Source organism: Pleurodeles waltl, chromosome 9 (genome assembly GCF_031143425.1).
Source record: "Pleurodeles waltl isolate 20211129_DDA chromosome 9, aPleWal1.hap1.20221129, whole genome shotgun sequence".
Classification (NCBI taxonomy): domain Eukaryota; kingdom Metazoa; phylum Chordata; class Amphibia; order Caudata; family Salamandridae; genus Pleurodeles; species Pleurodeles waltl.
The window spans coordinates 1,150,061,068-1,150,085,093 of record NC_090448.1 but is presented as its reverse complement, the minus strand read 5'-3'; the positions used below and the strand labels follow the sequence as shown (position 1 = coordinate 1,150,085,093).

General features: G+C 43.1%; 2 protein-coding genes across 2 annotated transcripts in view; one reads left to right on the top strand and one right to left on the bottom strand.

Moving 5' to 3' along the window:
• CHRM5 (cholinergic receptor muscarinic 5) overlaps positions 1-24,026 on the top strand; it is a 204,570-nt gene that overhangs the window by 116,545 nt on the left and 63,999 nt on the right. The gene's annotated exons all lie outside the window — the stretch shown is intronic.
• AVEN (apoptosis and caspase activation inhibitor) overlaps positions 1-24,026 on the bottom strand; it is a 683,185-nt gene that overhangs the window by 611,969 nt on the left and 47,190 nt on the right. The window contains exon 2 of the mRNA XM_069208985.1: positions 17,102-17,288. Within this exon, the coding sequence (XP_069065086.1) occupies positions 17,102-17,288 (187 nt within the window). The remainder of the gene's footprint in view (positions 1-17,101; positions 17,289-24,026) is intronic.

Here is a 24,026-nt window from a genome sequence, read left to right as displayed (position 1 = left end):
TCTGTAGCCTGGACCAGTTTCCCGTCCTTCACACGACCATCAGCCATGGGCCTTGGGGACCAGACGGCAGTCCCCCCAGCCTTCCTCAACAGGTCTCCACCCCGGGCTCCACAGCAGCCCCCTTGCTCACATTTACAACCAGCCCAGACCAGGTTTGAAAATGAGTGATAACACCCCCGGAAAAGGGATACAGTTAATTTCTCGATAGATCCCAGTCAGAGGGGATATGACGTGACCCCTCCAGTGTTTGCCTGATGTGGCACAATCAGAAGTGGTCTGAGATGCTCCATTCAGTGCTGGTTGGAGGTGGTCACAAGTGCTGGTGTGAGGTGGACTATCCAAGTACTGGCCAGCAGTGTTCCCCTCCCCCATGCTGCTCAGGTCCTTGCAGTGCGGGTCTGGTGGGATTCATTCTACCTAGTAGCTAGTTTAAGTTGTTACAAAAAAATGTCAAGGTGTTGCATCTCTAACGCGGGTCACTCAAGATCCTTCCAGTGCTATTGAGGCATGATACGTCCAGTAATGGTCACTTGTTTATTCCAGTGGTGGTCAGACATGGTTCCTCCAGTAAGTTAAGCGAAGTTATGTTAACTGTAGTTATAAAGTACTCAAACAAAGAAGTATTGAGGTGCTTAGATGCAAGTATCTTAATAGATTTTGCCATCAGATTACTTGTGAAACAAAGGTTTTCAGTTGTTGTCCAAATCACACAGGATGTTCAGGGGTGATAGCTAGTGGTAACGTATTCCAAATTTTTGCACCAGCGACTGACAGGGATCAGTCCCCAAAACTGGAAGTTCTGGGAATCATCAGAAGGAATTTACCATTGGAACTCTAGATGAGACTTTTTATGCCAATTAGGTTTGCAGCTAAAAAATCAGGAGACTGATGGTAAATTGCCTGATTAACACTTGCCAAAGCTTTGATAATTGTTTGAGTATGGGTGACGTGCTGACGATTGGATACTCGACTAACTAAAGGGACGGCAGCATTTGGAATCATTTGAAGTTGTTTCAATGTTTTTGACAGAGAGGAAAACAAGATGGTGTTTTGGTAATCATGTGTTACTGGCGAGGGGCATTTATAACACAAATATATGATTGCACTAATCCAATATAGGAAGGGTATTGTAAATTGTTTTAAATAGTAAAAAATAAGTGCTGGCAATTTTGTTTGCATGAGTACAGAATGCAAAGTTTAAGTCTAGGTAAATATCCAAACTGTGGTGGAGGCCGCTAGGCAGTGATCCATTATAGAAGGCCAGAGACAGGCAACAGCAATAACTGCACCACCTGGCACTATCAAAAGCTCATTCTTGGAAGGATTTAATGTTAAGAAATCTGTAACATCCACCAATATGCCAAGTGTAGGGTACGGTGCAGAGATGGCATTGAAGGAGAGTCCAGTTCAAGCCCAAAGACTAGCTGATTGCCAGCTGCTTATATAGAAAACTTTGCAGCAACCAGTGTTAACAGTTGTACAAGGAGCACATGTAATTGCTAAATAATAGCAGCAATAGATTAGAGCCCTGAGGGACATCAACTAAGAGCTCTGGGACTTGATGTATATGGAAGAACAGGCACACTTTGTTGCTGACCAGTTAGACAGGAGGTCAACCAATTCGGTGCTGAGCCAGAAATGCCAAACGCCTTGAGTCTAGTTATAATAATAGATTGGTCAGCAGTGTCAAATGTGCCCGAAAGGTGCAAAAGGACCAGGGTAGCAACCTCCCTGCTATACACTAGTGTGCACAGATCATCAGCCACAGAAAGCACCATCATGTTTGATGCTTCCCCTAACATGTAAACCTGCTGAAGAGGTTCCAGGAGACCATGAGGTTTTTTAAAGCTGCTTAAAGAATATTTTCCTTAGTAGTTTGGACAAATACAGGAGAAGAGAAAATGGCCTGGAAGTATTCAGATCAGATGAACCAAAACCCGTTTAAAAAAAAATAAAAATAATAGAGGTTTTACTGTGGTCATTTTACAGTCATTAGTGACAAGGCCTGGGATTAAATAGAGTTGTAAATTCCTCAACAAAGAGAAAACGGAGATCTCAAAGCCAGCTTGCAGCTCCTGGATCGAGAGGGGAACCAGAAGGTTGACTCTGACTACTTAATACAGTCAAACCTTTTTTTGGAAGCAAAGTCAAAAGAAGTTAAAGTGGGACTGATGGTAGTAGACACAGCGGACAGAATATTATAGTCTGGAATAGATTCAGACAAGATGGTTTGCCTAATGCTAGAGCTTTTGTTTGTGAAAAAGTAAGCCTATTCTTTACAAAGTGGGCAACTTTGTTTTAGACATAACAAAAGAGAATTAAGGCTCCTTAATTATATAGAAGAGCTCTTTAGCGCGACAGGAGCCTGAACAATGCAAGAGTTATTGTATAATGATTTGGCTTCCTTTATCCTCTCTTTGTACTCTTTGGTTTTGATAAATGGCTAGCTATGAACTAATTTTTTTCTCAAGTGTCTTTCAGCTTGCCAGGTTTACAGGATCAATTTGGCCAATTCCCGGTAAAACCATGGATTTGTTTTCTAGAGCAATAGGAAGAGCTCTTCAAAATCATGGGGAGTGGATAATCAATGTCCAGACTGTTTTGTAGAGTTCAAACAACTGGGGATAGAGTTGCATTTATTAATGATTTCTTATTAAGATTAAGACGTTGTTGACTGGATTGGTTTAGGACAGTTGCAGGAGAGGTAATCTTTCAGCTTCTGTTTTTAAACTCCTGGACATTAGTGGAAGGGGTGAGATTCTGAGGAGAGAAGATAAGACAATGATCTGAAAGAATGATCCTTCCATGCAAGTGATAACATCTCGCGAAACTGAAGATTATCCCAGTTAGTAAAAATGGGATCTAGAAGATGACACTTTCTAGGAGGGGCTAATACAGAAATAGCATTAGTTTGAAAAGTTCCAGATCTCTTTAAATTGAAGAGCTGTTCCTTGAGGGTCTTCTAGCCACAAATATAAATCATTAACTATTTTATTCCTACTTAACATTAGATTATTGCTTCAGTCAAAGAATCAAGCTAGTTGGTAGGTAAACTAGGAGGGGAACAGATGCAGAGGAAAATGCAAACTGTGTTATACATTTTCTACGAGAAGGTGATTAGACAAAGTGTTAGATTTAAAAACAATCTGTTTTTAGTGCAAAATCTTCACAAAAGAGGACGACAACCATGCCTTCCTGTTTACAAGTATGATATTTATACAAACTTTTAAATCCACCAAGGACTAATTCATTGATAAATGGATCAATATGAGGAGTAAACAAGGTTTCAGTAAAAAAAACTCAGGTTTAAAATCTGTAAGGCGATCATAAATTTAAAGTCTACAAGCAAGTGCAATGTGAGCATTACAACGAAAATCATCAATTCCTGTCCGTTTAAAAAGGCTGGGAGAGCCTTGGACATTAAGTGACCAAACAACAATAAGTGACCAAACTGTCATGATAAGCCAACGGTAGAAGCAGATCTAGCCCACCTAGCAATTAAGAAGCATTAGTGTCAGATAATGACCCTGTGGAAGTGCTTGCACTTGTGCGGAGGAGTAGGTTAAAGTGACTCAGCTAGTGCGCAACGCAATGGCGGTTAAGAGAATGAGGAACATGGCTGGATGCTGAGCGTGTTCGGGTGTGGATGGAAACAGGCTTCAGCGACACATCCGCGCTGCAGCCTTGTTTAAGCAGGCCAAGCGGCACATGAGGAACGGCAACTAGACCGCTTCACAACAGTTCTCCCAGTTATGTTGGAAGAAAAACAACTAAAGTGGCACGAGTGTGTTAACAGGTTGAAAACACACACTTTAATTAAAAGGATTCCCCAATTCCTTCCCAAGTATAAATTGTGACAAAATTATAAAATGGGCCCCAATCACTAGTTGGTAGCACTAACAAAAAACAAAGATACAATATAAATATGCACATACGTTGGAAACTTTGCAGCAAGAAGAGTGATTTAGTATCAGCAATGCATGTCAAAACGAAAGGTCTCTAAGGTCACGTTTGTGCTGCGACCTTGTTTAGGTATGCTGGGGGCGCATGAACGCTTACCAACAATTCCCCCAAGATTGCAGTCGTGATAGAAAAAAAAAAAACTTTAGTGGCACAGGTGCATATACAGGCTAAAACCACACTACAGGTCCGATGGGTGGGGGGGAGGGGGGGGTCATGATCCTTAAAATGTGAGATTCACGACTAGTCAGGCCTTCTGGTTCGGAGTGGCTAGTGATTTTCTAATTGACTTAAATTGGGGGTTGGAGGCACACACCACTGTAGAAATTCATTCAAAGCACCACAAATGCCACAAACAGGATCCACTGGTGGCTAAGGGTTAGGCATGAGACTTCTCCCTCAAATGTCCTCATTTTTGGGAAAGTGTAGTTGTTTCTCAGTCCTTATCTCTGAAAAGAAGCTTGGGCTATTGCTTACACTGTCCGACAACGAAGGTAGCTTTGCATTCATTGCACCGTCATCTGCATGGACCAGCATCCACCAGAGGGGGCTCTTGTGCGACTGGGAACTGGCCAACATCTGGTGCATGACACAACCGGTGCAAGGCACGACCTCCTTCTGATGGAAACCAGCTCTCCAGCAAAGCACTTCACATACGGTCTTCTGTTATTCACTGCAGATGGCAACCTGGGTCTTTAACCTTGTCCAAAATGTATTCTTCAAGGGTGTGGCTACTCTGAAAAAAAAAAAAAAATACCTAGATGTGGTTAACGCACCTGGCTGTTGGAATTTGTACAACGGAGCATACTCACTCAAATTTCCCCTAAGTCATCCATGGGAAACCTGAGGTTTTTACAGCCCTGTGGTCTTCTGATCGGTTATATCATTTCATGAGAATGTCAATATTGACCAAAAAATGAACGTCCCTGGTGAAAGTGAGAATATAAGTAAATTGGAAGAGATCAGATACTCCTTGAGCATCGCTTGCTGGAGATCATTTGATTTGATAAGGCTTTCTAATTGAAAGTAACATTTTGTGGTCCACCAGTCAAGTTTCTTTAAGAACTAGAAGCAAAGTGATCTCTTTTTGAAGAATGCTTAGCAACCTTCTCAGACGGTCGTCCGCCTTTTGTCGCAGCCCAGGCAAGACGAGCGCACAAAGCGATGTCCTAATTCAGTCTGTATGAGACGCGTCTGCGGATCCTTTTGGAGGTATCAAAGCGGCTGAACCTATCGCAAAAGGTCCAGGCACAAAGGATACACCTTCTGAAGCAGCACTCTAATTTAATCATCTCTTTGAGGACAGTGAATCGAAGGCCATCCGCTGGATTTTGATAACGTGAAACAGCAGCAGTTTAGCGCTTTTAATTAAATCAGTCTAAATTTTCCGCTTTCAATCACTACCGCTCGAACCTCGACATGTCCTGGTACAGTCTGTCTTTTATACTAGTAGCTAATCAGCTCCTGGATGCATCCGGCGTCACAAGTCACAATAACATTAAGACCAGCAACAAGAAGAAAATGAATATAATATTCTTTACAGTTTGAGTGAGTGATGCCGCCTAAAGATATAAATGAATGATTTAATCCATTTAGAGGCCATCCCATTGTACACCATTCTACCACTATATATGTTTTAACAGGTACTGGGGCAGTGTAGCTGATACTGATGCATCCAGGTGTGATGAAAATACGTATGCAATGATTTGAGGGAGGCGGTATCATGTTTGCCCTATTTAATAGTCGTTAATCGCAATGATGTGCTTTAACAGTTTGTATATTTTGCTATGGGAATAATTTTTGAAGCCTGTAAACAGTGCACTTGGCATGCAATTTCCTGTCTGCATGGCTGTTTTGGGGATGTGTGCATAAGTGTGTCTAGTACTATGTTGAAGCACAAATGCAGAACACACTGTATTTTCAACTTTATGCACAAATACCTGTGGTGCTCACATCTGCATGGCAGCAGTAAGACCAATGAAATACAAGAGAGTTGTATTTGCCTTGGGAACAAGGGGAGTAAGGGGACCCCTTACATTATTTCTAAGTTTCATTCTTGCAAACAAGGGTATCATGCTGGAAAATAAAATACGATTCCCCTCTCTCTTAGGGCCACCCCACCCCCAATCACCAGAGCACCATATGATTGCATCACTTTCAATTCACAGTTTACCCTGTTCATCTCTTTCTTGAAATTCCCAGTAATGTCTGCCTCCTTCAAGTTTTAAATTCTAATTCCAGTCCAGTCACATTTTCGCCAACTGGTGAGCGCTTGCCTTAGTGATTAATACTGTAACCATGAATGGTAATTGTTTGATGTCTGCACTATTTCACCATCTCAGCAAATGCTTGTTGGCTTTTTTTGAGGACCTAATGACAAAAACCAGAAGTGTACATTAATAAACTCTCAATTTTGAAGTCTTTTGAAGTATTTTGGACTGTGTGGAAATTTTCTCTTGCCACAAAATTTGTACACATTTTGCACCATAAGGTGTGCACCTAATAAATGCTATTATTCATTCATTCACCTATGTGATAAGTGCCTGATCCATACTGTCTTGCATAGTGTGTACGAAACCTTTCCCGTGTAACAGTCTCTTCTTTGAGGCTGGGTTGGCCCCTATGGAAAGGATTGGAGTGTCTATAAAAAAGCCTATCATTCTCCACTTCTAAGGTATATTATGGAGGGTGCCCAGCTGTGGATGGCATGTGGCCACCAGAGGAATATGGCCATTTGCCACTTTCTTGAGCATTCCAGGTTTATTCACAGGTATTTGAGTTGGTGTCTATGACTACATTTCTGTGGGTAAGTTGAAGTGTTTACGTTTTTCCATAAACTAGTTAGCAGCCTTTGGTGCCACACTCATCCCCACAGAGGTTTCCATTTTCTGGATGTAATGCAATTTACATACAATAATTAGTTAAGAGTTACAAGTGAGGTTACACTCTTTATAGGTGTCTCCTAACATGTCACAGACGGTGCACTCTTACAGCGCTTCTTCTTGCCTTTCTGTCCAAATAAAAGCCTTAAAAACAAGTTAAACTTGCATATTCAATGATGCATATTAAGGCACACTACCTTAAAAAAGTGGACATTATCACTTACACTTGATAAGGCAGGGATTATTTTCACAGTAGCAAACATATATTCTGGAAAATGACAAGGGACCACGTATGGTCGGTTTACTGGAGGCGATTTGGGTGTACCTAGGGTCTTTGGCCTGTGTGCCTATGGGAGTGAGGTGTTCTTGCATTCCTTTGTTGTGGGCAAGAAGAGAATCTCTGTACATAGGCACAATCTGCTATTATTGTTAGCAAATGGGGGGGTGAAATGGGGTTTCCTGCTGTATCCATGCACAGGACATGCACAGGGGTGGATAAGAATGTCCAAGTGATTTGTTGGTTCTTGTGATTGTGAAGAGCAGCAACGTAGAGTGGTCTGCAAATAGAACACCCATCCCAAGGGAAGGGCAAGGTTAGATTATTTTTATAGGGCCCTATGCTAAGTGGGACCCTTCCGTATATAGGGCAGAATCCTCAGGATCCAGCAAACTGATGATAAAATAACCAGCTTCCCTGCGCCACCAGGAGAGCTCGTCGGGGAGATTCAAAGGGACTCATTGGAACACTCTATCTCTGCAGCCACTGGCAAGGCAGGTGAGGTACAAGTTCTACAAGAATCCCTTGCGTAGCAAAGCAGTAAACAGGCGAGGAACAGCAGATCACTCTTAGAGGGCTAGCAACCCAGGTTGATGAAAAGTGGTCAGGTGGGGTTTCCACCACTACCAGGTGAAGGGGGCTGCATGAGACCTCCCACATGCTCCAATGCTCTTACAACAAGGAGGACAGATTTATGAATTACTGGTTAATCTGTGAGGGTCAGACGAGGGTATTCATTGAACTGGCTCTCCAGCCACGATCAGCTGCCTAGAGAGAGCTGCTTCAGTCTCACTTACTCAAAGGACCATTTTAAACTTGCAGGGAAGATTGATGTGCCCCAGTCCCCATGCAGAGACCAAATCCACTTGAACATCGTCGAGTGAATAGGATTACTAATGCCAGATAAGATTTAGATCCCTCTGTGACTGACATAAGCTCCAGAGACACAGTTTTCCAAAGGGTCACAGATATGGTACAGTAAATATATATATTTTCCTGCAGTGAGACCACATGTGTTGGGACCCCTTTGTGTTAGAGATGCTATCTATTATAAAGACCTGAGCATGACACATAGCCACCCATGCGTATGATATATAGTTCCTGGAATGGAAGATACCTATAGAGATACTATTTATTTAAATATGGCATTGTTGGGTTAAGGGATGTGGCCTCCATGTGATCATATATAGAGTCTTGCCTGCACACTGGGCTCAGACAATGTTGTGTGGTACATGCAGGAGGCCAAAGGCACCTCTTGGCAAGCTGCACAGGTTAAAAAACAGGCTAGGGGACAGACAAGGAGAATAAGGGGCCATGTAAATACAGCCAAATTCAGCCAACATGCCAGGAGTGCTATCATCTACTGTTGATGCACTGTTTGTAGTGCTTAACAACCCGTTCTTTGATTTTAAGGCATTACCTTTCTCACTACCTTGTGTTTTGCTTCAATAATGACCGAGCTGAAACACTCATGCACTGACAAAAAATCTCTGGAATGCGCTTCTTAGTCCAAAGAAGACATTTATTATTTCACTACTCAAGGTTCCTAAAGGGAGATTAGCATGCTGAAAGCAAACGTTTAAAAATGGTCACAGCAATGAAATAATGTACAAATGATTCTTCACTGCAATATACACAGCAGATGTATGTATCTATATTATAATGCAAAGCAAATAATGAATAAAAAAATATGCATCACCATGAGAAAAGGGCATCACTGCTTCATCTCCCTCCTATTCAGCATCAGATCGCCAGATCCCAGAATCGATCGAGGAGAGAGATATCAATTATCCTCACGGGAAGGATGGCACACTCCAGAGTCCTGGATGTGCCTGAGATCTGCAAACACTCTCTGTCCCCGGTCCATCTGGTCTCAGCCTCTTATACTTTGAACAAACAAGAAAGGAAAAGTCTAGAACTTTCCTCTCCCTGCAGAAGTTTATTTATCCAAAAATGCTGATTGCGTTAGGCCTGCTTTCTAAGACAAGAACATGTCAAGTTTATGGGTGCATGTCAGAATTAGGCTTTCAAAATGGGTTTAGTGGCGTTTTGTGCTTTTTCAAGAAGTTGACAAATATGCTTGTGGTTTCTGAAGCACCTCCTGCGAAGTGTAGTTTGTTGTTCAGTTGCCAATGTAAACCAAAATGAAAGGCACTGTAGGTTACATAGGATATTTTACAGTTGACCTGGCTTCTCCAGGGATACAGGTCAGGTCCCCAAAAATGGGTGTGATGTGATCCCATGATGAGATAGGCTGCTGCAGAATGTACAGCTTTTAAAGGTGCAAGCGAGGAGCACGACGGCCAGCTAAGAAGCCAACGCAACTCCAGACTATGAAAGCACCAATGCTTGAGCGATAGATCTGAAGCGTTACTCTGACATGCTGTTAGAAGCGTTGAGGCTACATTTAGTTTCCAGGAATTATATTTCATCTTCCAACAAGGATCCTCTGAAGTCAAGGTTTGAACATTTCCATGGGTCGCTCAGCGTGCATCAGCTTATGGAGGCGTTGAGGGGGTTGTAGAATCACAGGGATGAAGCACTTGGGTTCTGTGAGGGCCGTGAAGGCTTCCGAGATGTTGCCTTTACTCACCAGCACTTCATACATCAGAAGGGTTTATTGAACGTTGTGATAAAGGAGGACTCATGAAAGATGTGCCTGTCTTTCTGAAATGCAAGCATAATAGCCTTCAACATACCTGGAAATCAGAGCCTGGATGAAGACTATACAACTTTGGTCTCTTAGCTACACCTTAATGAGCAGAGCTGTGCTGCAAAATATTCCCTTGTACCAACATGTGCAATTTAATTGACACATTATAGGTAGAAGGCGCTGCGCTAGTACAAAGCAACTGGTTCAACATCAACCACGTGTCAGAAGTGCCTTGACTGAGCCAAGGTCAGCAGCCGGGGAAGGAGGGAGAGCGATGTCGCAAGACTTGCGACACCACACAACTGGGGCAGAATCACATTTTAGCTGTGCCAGCAACAGCTGAGAGGGTCCAACGTGAGGCAAGGCAACGCCGGTGGCGGCTTCAGGGGGTGGTACTGCTGCAAGGCAAATCCAATGAGTAAATTGCCGGGCAGTAATTTCATACAGGGCGGATCATGTGGTGCCAAGAGGTAAGCCTTCTCCTACCAGCGTATGCACAAGCCACACATTTCAATTTGGCCATTGGGAGGAGCTAAACAATGATCGAACCACCTGTATCTTACTTATCATGAATATGGCGAGAGGAAATAACTCTTCCCATATAGCCTACCCTGGCCCATAAAAACCCAGTGGAAGTCTTCTTGGAGTAGCTGTAGGTGGGTTTTAAACACCTCACACATAATTGCTTCTTACTAAATATATCACTACATTTCAGTGTCATCAGAGAACTTACAAATAAAGTTTGTCATAATACTAACGTATTATTACTACATCAAAATAATTACACAGTGTAATAAATAATACCCGTGGTAAAATGACACCCTTTGAACAATTTTCCTATTCTTCAAGAGTTCAGATACGGCATAACGAAGGCCCCTGTGACGCAGTGGAGCCCCCAACACCTTCTGAGCCAAGCCAATGAGAATCTATGAGATACTGGAAACTCAAAGGACACTCTTCACATTCTGCAGGGTGGCCTCATCACTTTAAGTTACGCCTCTAAGCTCAGATACTCATGTGGTCCGAGGAGTATTCTGTCAGCTAGATTTTTAATTATATGAAGATTGAGGGACGGTAAACACAGCGCTTTGCAAGAATAAAGACATGAGCAGACTGTATCAAGTATAACTGGGAAGCGATAACCAAGCAACAAGTAGAGGGTATGTTTAATACTTTTAAGCGAAGTAACCATAAACTAGATGCACACACAGTCCCACTGGTATGGGGCAGTTGCCTAACTCGAACGGCCACCAGTCGCTAGACCAAAGGACTTTCTTTGACAAAGATCCCTCAGTCATCAAGACCTCCATCTTATCACACTTACGCGTCTTTTTCTGCATTCAGCCTGCAACCGAGGACATACATGCTTTATAGCTAGTTTGATTCAAGTCACATTCTACATCCAGCCCAAGGATCATCGCTGTACAATGCAACCTACATATTGAAAGAGCGTGTAAACTTAATAAGCAAAGCAAATCTATCCAGCGCTCTGGAACACAAAGCCTTTTAACTCCATCAATTTTACCTACAAATGTTCTGCTTGATGCCAATCAATACTCAATGAAGTGTTAAGCTTAAACAGGGTCTTGCCCAGGAACCATAAAATCCTTAAGATGACACTCGGTAGAAACTGGGTCAAGGGTAGAGGTGGGTAGAGAGAGAGAGAGAGAAAGAAAGGGAATAGACCGAGGTCAAATAAAGAAATATCACTTTTCCAGGGGCCTCACCTTAAAAAATCTCTGATTCGACTTGCATCTCTTCTGTCCTCTATTGCTCTTATGTCCATCTGTCCTGGGGTCTACCAACCTGTCCTCCATTTATTTGGCACTCTAGCAACCTGACTCAGTGTTCTGTCGCTCAGACCTCCATCTGTCCAGTGCTCTAGCAACTCTCACCTTTATCTGTCCTGAGCTCTAACAACTCTCACCTCCAACTGTCCTGTTCTCTAGCAGTCTGACTGTGATCTGCCCTGCACTCTCATGTCCATCTGTCCTTTGCTCTAGCATAGTAACCTCCATCTCTCCTTAGCTTTTGCTCTAAAGTCCATCTGTTCAGGGCTCTAGCACTCTGACCTACATCTGCAAAGCACATCTGCAAAGCACCATCTGTCCTTTGCTCTAACAGTGTAACCTGCAGTGTTACACAACCAAGAACCCACGTACATTAACCACCGCCTGAATATCCACCAACCATCAGGAAGACTACGCTCTGCCTCCCTTTCTCTTGCCCATGTTCCCCGCATCTACTGATGGAAAAGTGGAGGATGCTCCTTCTTTCACATCACAGCTAAAACCTGGAACAGCATTCCCACGCAGCTCCGGACCATCAACTCACTTCCGGAATTCCGAATGGCCCTGACTGTTCGAATAAGCCTCCAGGACCCGCAGGCGCTTGGATACCCCATCAGGTGTTTAGCTGCGCTTTATAAATCCTGACTGATCTCTCCTTAGCATTTGCTCTTACGTCCATCTGTCCTGACCGCTAGCATTCTGACATTATTCTACAATGCATTCTCACTCTCATTCGTACGTGCATCTGTCCTGCGCTCTACCACTCTGTCCTCCATCTGCAATGCATCTCACTCTCACTCTTGCGTCCATCTGTCCTGCGCCCTAGCACTCTGTCTTCCATCTGCAATGCGTTCTCACTCTCACTTCCATCTGTCCTGCGCCTCTAGCACTCTGTCCTCCATCTGCAATACGTCTCATTCTTACGTCCATCTGTCCTGCGCCTCTAGTACTCTGTCCTCCGTTAATTGTGTGATCTTTAGTCTAATCTTTTCTTGTCTTTTGCCTCTAAAAACCTGACCACCATCTGCCTTCAGCTCTCACTAATTGCCAAGCAGAAAAATACTAGAAAACAGTGTGCCCGTGAAAAGAAGTGTGGACAAAGATGGTGGCTCTGACAAACATGCACTTGTTGCCAATGAATAATAAGAGTTGAGTTTAAGGTAATGTGCCTTGCCCTCCAGGCTCTCTGAACAAGGATACTCGCTCTCTGAAAGTCTTCTTTCCTAAGAACAGGCCTGATAAATAGTGGAATAAAAAATAAGGGCACCACTAAAAGGGGCTAGAGCCAAAAAAATATATATATATATCAGGTTGATAAAACCTCCACCCCAAATAGCGAAGATGTGGAACCAATCCCAGAATATGCAAGAGGAGGGAGATCATTAGAGAGTAAGAAAATGTGTAAATGCAGTACTTTTGGCAGAGGTATTGAATATTCTCTAAGGCAATATTACTTTTACTATCATTGTGCAGCCTCTTGAGCGGTCTGTACCTTGGAAGTACGTTTTGGGATGCATTAATGTGCTTATAGCTAAAAGTCTATATATGATGTGGCATACACTATTGTAAGATTTGTTTACATGTTTCAGCTGAATGTACTCAATAGTCTTCATGTTCACTTTCCTTAGCAGTCTGTTCAAAACTGTTTTACACCATTGTGTCTGGTCCAACAGCCAGCAAAAGCTCTGCCACAGCCAGGCAATTTAAAAAGTAGTGCAGTACACGTCACATAAAGAATTAAGATCCCAATAGACTAATCTTGTGTCAAATAGGAAATGCAGTTTTCTGTTGCATCTGCAATGTGACAAAAATATATTTTTACACTAATCTGCTGCTGTGTAAAAACCCACTTGGTAGGATTCACAGAAAATCTGCTTCATCTTTGTTACTGAGGAAGGATTCACTGTGTGAATCCTACTGAATGGCTGTGAATACAGCAACGGAGGCCCACCAGGGACAGCAGGCCTCCAGAACTGCATTTACGTTCACGACCTACGTCAATTGCAGTCACGGTCTTTTAAAGAGGCAAGGGCTAAAGTACAATACAAAAAACATAGCAGGATGCTAGGGACATAGGGAAAGCTTGCATAAGTGCCCTGCACCACCGCCTGTTCTCCACCCCCACACTTTCAAAGTGGTCGGCGCCCCACAGACGGCTCCTACTTTGCAAAAGGACCTCACCTCATCTTAGGTGTTCTTATCCAATTAATGGATTCTAGCCGCTGCAAACATATGTCCTTGCAGTTTGCAAGGAAGAAAGGGGCCCCTTTCATGCCTCCTCTGTTTTGCAGTTCCAAGAGTCGTGACGTGGAGTAGCGAACCCGTTGGTGAATCACAATCTCCCTTCAGTAGACTGCAATTCTGGTTTCTGCACTGGTACCATTGGTGATATGTCATTACCACTTCAGGACATAGGATTATACCAACAAACTGAACCATGAATATGAAGTCAGCGTGGAGGAGCATCAGTGGATTAAATCCCTGAACTGCAAATTGGTTCACAATAGGACAGCAGCTGCCAAGGACTTGGTAAGTATAAAAGTGCAGCTTGTTTATCTGTGAAGGTGAGCCAACACTTGAGTGGCAGTGCTCACAACTAACACAGTATTTGTTTGCGTGGGTGGGTGTGTACTGAGTCACAAAAACAGCTAAGTACAAATGTGGGCCATTAAGACCCTTGCAGTTGGGGCCAAGTAGAAACCCCGTCTTATTTTAACCACACGGAGATGCTAACCTGTTTTTTTTTTGGTCTTTTTGTTGGTTTAACATACAACAAACAAAAACATTCGCAGACGTAGGAGCAGCGTCTTTGGGGAGGGTTACATCCACCGGGGCACTCCACTGGACACCACAAAATGCATAAGTATCTTACAGGTCATATTACAGCCTTATGGGGGCAGTAATTCTTATAAGGGAGGCTCTTGTCTGTGTGGGGTATGAGTGTGAAGAAAAACATCTACACTTAGTTCTCGATCTAGTGCTTTACAGTAACGTTTATAATGTAGTTGGGGTTGGCACTTGTAGGGTATGTGGTACCGTATCATCAAGATGTGAAAGTCCAGAGGCAAAGAGATGTTTCAATGTTAAGCAACCCCTATCATGGTGGGTAAGTGTCATCCTTACCTTCCCATTTCGCCACAAGCATGTCCCAACTTTCACTGCCCCTGCGTAAATGGCCTCTATCCCCTAAGTCTCAGTTTTTACCCATCTCAGGACCATTTTGGACCGCGGAGGTGCTAACCTAACTGCACATGGCGAGCATCTGACTGGAGGCTGGAAGGGGGTCTTCAATCGTATGCTCTATGGAGCTAATCCTTCAACAGCAGCAAAAAAAAACTGGGCCTTAATGGCATTGCGGAGAACTCCCTCTTATCAGAATAAGAATGACAGCAGTACTCCTCCATCACTAATCATGGTCAGTTACAAATAAAACAAAGCAATACATGTCCGTCCACAAAAACACACAATGCAGTGCTGCTTCATAAACTGAATACACACAAAAGTGAGATACCCAGGTGCCACCCTCCCCAATACACACATGGTTCTCCACCTCCCTCTTCCAACTTCTCTCCTAACCGCCCACAGAATACCCAGGGACCAGCTGTCCAAAACCGACCACTGTGGCTTACACTTTGAGAGCAACACTCATATTGCTGTGGCAAGAATAACAGAATGCACTTGCCCCTCCCTTCTCCTAAAAATGTGCAGAGATAAGAACATCTGCTAAAGCTGAGTCCCTAAAAATTACTTTCGGCCTGAATAAAGCATCAACAAAGCAAACAGTAGTGCACAGAGTTCACCATGGAAGGCGCAGTAAATCACAAGACTTGTGAGCCTCTGAAACAAGGAGTTAACCTTTATAGTGCAGAAACTTAAAAAAAAATGTTAACTTGTATTTATGATGTGCTAACATAGCACGGAGTTGACTTCTCTAGGTGTCTGGAAATTCTGTAAGCTGTGCAGCGGGGCGTGTACTTGAGGAATTGTTCAATTGGTAGACCTGAAAGTAATTACCACAGACAGGCCTAGCTCCAAACTGCTTTCAATAACATATTGCGAGGACAAGCAGAACCAAGAGATACAATAGAAGAACCAATAAAGTGAAATAGAGATGTGCATCAAATTGATCCTCGTTGAAAGTATCAGTGTCCTCGGGCACGCCATGGACCCTGACAATGTACTAGCACAATCATTTCTCAATGCCTTAAGCTTTTACTCTATTTTTCAGTTCTAAATGCAGAGTGCCTTTTGGTTAACCTTGTCTGTGTGACTTTCTTACAGCACTTGCATGGACATCTTCTACTGTAAGACAAGGCAAGACAATCTTCAAATGGAATATTTCTCCGTAGTCCCCAAAATATTACCATATTCAACTGTATCTCATTTAAAAGAATCGTAGCTAGTCTAATGCTGGAAGAACTTAAACGGGACTGTGAAACCACTGATCCTGCTCGCCCTTGCTGGTCTTATGCTCTCTCTTTCCAAATGATGTCTACAACCCATGATTAAGTTGGTCTAGCGATATTTTAACTTCCTGGACGTCAACTGTATGTTTCATCGTATTCTAGAACAATCTCTAAAGTTGCCTCAATTCACTTAATGAAAAGAACATTCACTGAAGTATCAGCACAGATCAGACATTCCATTTACCTTGCTGAGTATGTGCTTGGTGTCAAAGTTGCTAACAACAAGCACTGACCTGACCAAACTCTTGTTAAAGCGAAGAAACTACTCAAGTCCTTGCATAGAGAACGTTTTTTATATCCGTGGCAAAGTGTGGTGTACGTAATGCCCCTAAAAAAAAGAGTTATTGACCATTTAGGACTTTGCTTTCGCGGGTAATCATGCGAACAAGTATTGTTAACACATAGTTACTTCAAACCCATAAACTTTACACCAGGTGGGCAGAATGATCGTATCCTAAGCCATATAATATTAGAATATCACTCTGCTAGTGACATAAGTGACATCTACAGTTCAATGATAATGAAATGCTGAATAAGTGGACTGAGCTAAACCTGCCTCCCAAATAAGAAATTGCAACTTTTCACAGCAATTCATGCAGCTTCTGAATCCTATAGTCTGTGAGGGAATCCTAAGAATAATTATTAATTTTCATAAAATAATTTCTCAATGAGGCACTCAGCCTAATTAGTTAGCACTGGGTTAACAGTGAAGTCTTCTGTTACCATAAGCACATTAAAAGTAAACTTGCAAAGCACAGACTAAACACCCCCATAACGTGTGCCTGTAAATGTGCACACAGTCAAGAGACACACATTCAAAAGTTAACAGGTGAGCCTAGGCTCGAAACATACTCTTCCGGCAAAGACATCTTGGCTTACAAGAAATCAGAGAACGCATAAATTAGATAACTTGGCCAAGATCACATCCAACCTGTTCCCAAGGCAAGTTTTATATTGTGCAATCATGCAAAGGCTATTAGCCATCACCAGCCAACAGCACAAGAGAAGCCTGTGTACAACTGACTCATGGGAATGTCACACTGAGAACAGAATGGCCAGGCAAAGATCCTTACCGGCGGAGCTGAGCAGGACGCTGTAGTCGGTCCCCCTTTGCGCTTCCACGCTCTCACTCTGCAACTCCTTCTCTGCCTCCTCGTAGCGGTTCCAGTTGGTAACTATCTTTCTCCGGGAGAAGCCGTATCCTCCGGATTCTTCATCCTCGCCTTCTTCCTCTCTGTTTTCTGGATCATCCTGATCTACCTGTGAAAGGTTCAGGATTTGTTAAAGATCAATAGGGAACAGACCTGGATACAGATCTAACTTGAAAGATAATCTGCGTAAACTAGTCAAAATGTGTCATTTAATCATCACAGAGTTAGGATCTAACCCAGTTACACTGTTCGTTAGTAGTCCATTTTTAAAGGATTGTCTAGTTTTGTAGCTAGCAGAGTTTACTAAACTCTCTTCGCAGTAACCTGCTACCTCCTTTAGCTGAATCTCGCAATAGTCCATATGAATCAGATGGAATTGTAGAGATGTTCTCAAAGTGTGCATAAGGTTTTTGTCACATAAAATTATTTTAAAATATTAAGTATGTTACCAATAAGACTAGAACTTACCAATAGCTTGACCTTTTAATGCAAGACCAATTTACCATAAGGCACATTAGACCTGCACATAACTTGGACAGAGTATCTACCACTGGCACATTTGTATTCTTCCCAGGGAAAGTAGGGAGTAGGTTGGTGGTAGGGAGGTTATTAGCTAAACTGTCAGGCTAGTAAACAGGCTAGTAAAAAGGTTGGAGATGGTAGGCAGGCTGGTTTAGTAGGTACAGTACCAAGATAGCAAGCTAGCACACAGGCACTCAAGTTGACTAGCTGGTGAAAAGGCAGGTAAGCCCATTGGTAGACAGACTAGCAGACTGATAGGCAGAGAACTAAGTAAGTAAACTGACAGGACAGTAAGCAGACAGGGAGGGTGGTGGGCACACAGGTTGTAGGTAGGCAGTTTGATAGGCTGATTACCAGGTTGATAGTGAAGCTGGTAGGAGTTTGGGTTTGTTGATAAGCAACCTGATAGGTAGTTTGATAGACAGACCAGTTTCAAGTTCAAGTTTAAGTTTATTGACTTGGTTAATTAAAACCATCGCAATTCCAAAATGCATAATAATAATAATAAAGATACTTTGCCTACTCATTATGTTAATAGAAACCCATAATAAAAACATAGAAGCTTATTTGAAACTAAAACATATCATGGTAAAGAGTTGTGCATAGCTAAAATGTTCTCCACTTAATACCAACCTTGGTCTAGAACTTAACTTTAGGACTTTCTTACTCCCTTACGAACACTATAATAGTGAATGAGTGAAGCTGAGTGAGAATCCTAAGTAGTACATAGGGCTGTTTCCTGGCTGGAATTAAACTTTCGGAGCTTTACTAATCATAAAATAATGGCCCTTGCACACGCTATCCCACAGCGTTTGTGTTTTGCTTTGCTTTTGCCGCCCTAAGTGTGCCGGGTATGCCCAGACGTGGGTCCCGGGCTCACTGTGCCACTGGATTCAAGCTAGCCTGGCTGATGAGGGGTGAAACCCCGAAACCGGTCCCAGGATGCTTGTTTCCGGTCCAGGGAGAACCTGGCCTGGCAGTTCGGGCTGGACTGTTCCCATGAGGAACAGGGTCAAGACTGATTTGCATATGGCTGGGTTCAAACTGGGGTGGCATGGTGAGCAAAAGAATGGATGGATTAAACCCAGATCTGTGACTGGGGGTGAATGTTTGATTGGTTCCGCATTCCGTCCATCCAGTTACGCTATCCCACAGCGTTTGTGTTTTGCTTTGCTTTTGCCGCCCTAAGTGTGCCGGCTATGCCCAGACGTGGGTCCCGGGCTCACTGTGCCACTGGATTCAAGCTAGCCTGGCTGATGAGGGGTGAAACCCCGAAACCGGTCCCAGGATGCTTGTTTCCGGTCCAGGGAGAACCTGGCCTGGCAGTTCGGGCTGGACTGTTCCCATGAGGAACAGGGTCAAGACTGATTTGCATATGGCTGGGTTCAAACTGGGGTGGCATGGTGAGCAAAAGAATGGATGGATTAAACCCAGATCTGTGACTGGGGGTGAATGTTTGATTGGTTCCGCATTCCGTCCATCCAGTTACGCTATCCCACAGCGTTTGTGTTTTGCTTTGAAAGTCCGCTGAGCCAGCTTCTAATGGCCGGTCTGCATGAGCGTATGTTCAGTGTCTTAAAAATGTTTTTTAGATATAATATCCTGAGGCCTAGCAAAGCCGGGCACGCACAAAAAATGTGTTCTAGTGACTCGTGTCTGTACCCACACAGTCGACAGGAATGTGTCAGATCCTGCTGTCTCCATGAAGGGACCATATCCTTCGTTTCCATCAACCCAAAGCGGAAAAGCATGAACCGATGTTTCAGCGACTGGTTGAAGGTTGCTGCTAGGTATTTCTGTGCCCGTAAAGTTTTGTACGATGTTATTATAGTCCAGGCGTGCTGTCTGGTTGCCAGTTTTTGTTTATCAGAATTTAAAGATTTCTTCTTAGTGACAGCGTTTGCCTTCCCAAAAAACTCCTTTTTGTCCGGGTTCTGGTTCCAGGCTTCTAGCAAACCTAGTGCTTTAGTTAATTAAGTGATGACCCCAGGTGCTTTTATCATTGTGTCGCTGTTGCTCCTCAATTTCCATCCAACATAGGTTGCTTAGAGTACCAGTCTCAGCTGCACGCAATCTCCAGCATAGTTTAATGAAGGCACATCTACTCTGAAATTCATAGTTTTCAGACCCAATTCTAAATGAACCTGAGCTGGAGATGCTGGTCGTGGTATCCGAAAAACTGTTTTGAAGGGCTTTGTCTGGACTTGATTGAAAAAAACTGCCTCCTTCCCCAGCATAATTTCGGCACCATAAGTGATGGTGGCCATTAGCCGCGCTGCCATGACAGAAAGCAGGTGGGAGTATGAAGGGCAGCTCAGTTTTTGTTTTAGAACTTTAAAACCATAGGTCAATGAGAGGGCTTTTGCTTGAGCGACAGCAAGCTGCGGCTTGAAAGTCAGGAGGCGGTCCATAGTGAATCCCAAGTACTTATATGTGGGTGCAACCTCCACCCAGGATCCGTTTATGAACCATGAGGCAGATTTAAACTTCCTGTCAACTAGGCGGACAACCTTAGTTTTACTCAAATTCAATTCTAGGCCTTGCATTGTTATGTATGTGTAAAATGCATTGATGCTATGTTGTAGCCCAACAGGTGTTTGGCTGAGTAGAACTATGTCATCTGTGTACTGTAGCCATGCAATTCCTTTCTTGGCCAATACTGGCGGGTGGCTATTTACGGGAGCTAGAGCCTCGGCTGGGTCTGCAAGATATAAGTTAAACAGCGTGGGAGCCAATACACACCCTTGTTTGAGTCCTTTTGCTGTTAATATTCTGTTGGTGAGGTGGCTGCCCTCTCCAATTATTACTGGCGCCCAAGTACCTGTGTACAAGTCCATCATTGCGCCAAGGAGGCTGCATGGTAAGCCCCACCCTTTCAATTTCTCCCATAGGTGGGTTCTTGGTACGCAATCAAAAGCTGCCTTTAGATCAATAAAGCATGCTAGTAGCATTTTTTTCTTAAGCCTGGCTTTGTTTCTCAGCAGGGCCAGGGTTGCCAGGTTGGTAGAAGCACCCATACCAGCTCTGAAACCTGTCTGGCATTGTGGAATTAACTGTCTGTCATGAATCCATTCTGCTAGTTGTTGCAGTAGGCAGGATGCGTTGAGTTTTGCTTCCACGTCTATCAATGCTATTAGCTTGTAGTTTGAAGGATTTGCTGGGTTACCTGCTTTGTATGGGTGATTAATGCTGGCTTTCCATGCATCTGGGAGACCCGTAGTGCCTTGGAGCTCGTTAAAAAGCAGCGCCAAATAATACACCCAGAATTAAGGGTCTCCTCTAAACAAGGCATTTGGAATGCCGTTCTGACCTGCTGCCCCTTCCATTTTTAGTTTCTTAAAAAGGCTTGTCAGCATTTCTATGTCAATGGTCATTAGTGAATGCTTTCCTTCGTTTCCGTTTAGAGTTAAGTCTGTTTGCGTTGTCACTCTGAAGCCAAAATTAATCTTACTTGAGTCATTGGCTATCTGTGAGGCCTCCTGATAGACAGACCAGAAGACTGCAAGATTGGTGGTTAATAGACAGATCAGCAAGTTTTAAGGAAAATGGATGTGGAAATGACAAACATCAGAATGTATATGATTCGCGGCATCATTTCTTCAAGCAATCTGCCTTAACCCTATCCTTTCTAGTGTAGATCTTTCAAAAGTGCACCTAATGTGCAGCACGCACTGCGGCTGCTGGAAATCTAAGACCACTACCATGATGAGGCCATGCCATTCAGCCTCCTGTAGGCTGAAATTAATGCACGCAGCATACTCCATTCTGCGCGTGTTCGCATAGATTGACCCAGGGAAACAGGCTGACTGGTACAGCAAAGAGACATGGTTGTCTAATCAAAGGATGACATTACTAGAGGTTGGTGTAAAGCCGAGCCATAGTCCACCTCAACATTAAACACACTAGAAAACAAAGCACTTTGAATGCCAGGCCCAAGACGATCCTTCTGACATGTTCAAGCAAACAAGGCCCATTCTTTTTCGCCAAATACATCGCTGCTCACACCGGAGACTAGCGGAAGAGTTTGGGAATGTGTGATGGCGAGCGTGCGTGTGTGCATGCGCATGTGTTTGGCAGGTTAGGACACTTTTCTTCACCAATGTTCTTTCCAGTTCTTCCTTTCTGCTTCTACCCTTAAAACAGAATTGGCTCTCCTCCTCACTCATTCCACCCAGTTATTCTTATATCTCTTCAATCCATCACGTTCCACTGGCATCTCTCTCCTTTACATACAGCACAGTTCTTCCTTAAGAAATGTGCACCGGACACATTCTCTCCCATTGCCACCGATGCTCTTTCCTCGCTCACCAATTCCCTGATGTATGAATGGCGTTGTAAAATATCATATCTTTGTATTCTTCAGGACCCATGGGCAGCGTTCGGAATAGTCAACTGCTCCATATGGTTTTACTCCTTCCTAAAATAGAATTTATTTTGGGTTTTGGAGGTTCTTGGTTCTTCTCATACCTAGCCAGCAGTACCTACTATGAGTCACCTGCTGATTGATGTCCTTCTCATCATGATGTTCATCAGCGACCTGTCCCTAAGCCACTCAAATTTTCCATCAACATCATCCCTTTCTGGCAAGTGATCATTTGCTCTTTCTAGAGCTTCCACTGGGACAATTCCCAGACCTTTGTTTTTTCCTTCCTTTAGCTCTCTATTCCACAAATATCATTTATTTTATGTGCTTCACTTCCAGACCCTGAATCTAACAAACTTAAATTCTATTCTCCAATGGTCCATCAATTCATGCCTACCTCACTGCGACCCCCACAATGCTTGGTACTTCTCTTCTTCAAATTTTAACCTGTGCCAGTAAACTATGTGCCATCTTGGAGTTTTCACTCATGCCCCCATTCACAATTTGACAGTCGCACATGCCTGGTGCAAAAACTCATCTTTAACCCTGGTCTTTTAAAAACCTCGCTTACGTCTCTCACTCCTTCCAGGCTACTCACTTTAAACCAGGTGTCACCAACTTTTTCTGTAGCGAGAGCTACTTCTGATCAGTGAAAATCATTGTGTGCTACAAAGGCTAAACAACTTGTGCATCAATACCAGACGTCCCCACGCCCAGCTTCCTTGAAATTTAGCCTAATGTCCATAGAACCAGATACAAAATATTTTAACTACGGTCACTATGACAGGGCTGCTATGTGCGTCAGTGAGAGCGTGGTCTTTGGGGATGTATGAACATGTGAGCATATGAATGGGATATATTTGTATGAATAACTGACAGCCTGCATCATATGTACTTGTGGTACAGGACACACCTTTCACCCTGTGTAGCACTGTTACATGTATAACACAAAAAAAATGTTTAAATGGGAGAAATTTAAAGTGAACAAAGGTTTCATGATGTAGAATATTTTTCTGCACTTTAAATTGTTCCTATTTAAAAAAATGATTGTATTTTTCAGTTATAAATATGCACAGTATTATATTGGCCACTGGGAGCAAGAGGCCTGCTGTTTGTAAATGCAATACTTTGAAAAATAAATTGAGAAAATGAAAAGTTGTCTAATCGTATGGTAACTGCTCATTTTAATTTTCTCGTATTTAAAAGTATTTGGAAACATGATTTTGTTTCCACCTCCGATTAGGAGTTGATAAAGACTTTAAGAGTTAAATACCTAATTGCTTCAGTTCTTCACCTCTGTGCCCTGTGTCATAAGTCTGTCTCCAGCACTGCTCCTTATCAGGCCCTGTTATCTGCAGCCTGATAATGTAAAATAAACACAAGCTTTCCCTTAACTTTAAAAGGAACAACAACAACGTGACCCTGTGTTTATTTAAAAATGAACTCCACGCTGTGAGCTACTCTGAAGGGATCTGGGAGCTAGTGATCAACTGCCCATTAATTTAGCAATTTGATATATTTTTAATCGTGCTATGACTTCTCACAAGTCCCCTGTTTTTTCCTCTCGGCTCACAGTCTCCTCTAGGTCACCTCCAAATCAGCTTCAAGAATATATTTTTCAGTTTTATTCAGTGCTTTTCCACTGTATATCTCCCTTCTCTTTGCAGGTCGTGGTTCCTCCTCACTATTCCTCATTCTATATCTAGGATCCGGTCGCCCCTAAGCATACTTGTTTCCACTTATTTCCTCTTCTCGCTTAAAATTTGGACCGCTCCATCACAGTCTGTTCGCGACGCCTCCTCACTGTCCTAATCTCACCTCTGTTCTGAAAAACAGTGGCTTGCTTCCATTTCCAGAACTCACTTTCATCCTGATGTCAGTGATATTGCTTTTAGTTCAGGACTTCTACCATATTCTCTTGTAATTGTGAATGATGCTTTGTCAAAAGTGTGTTACGGAGTC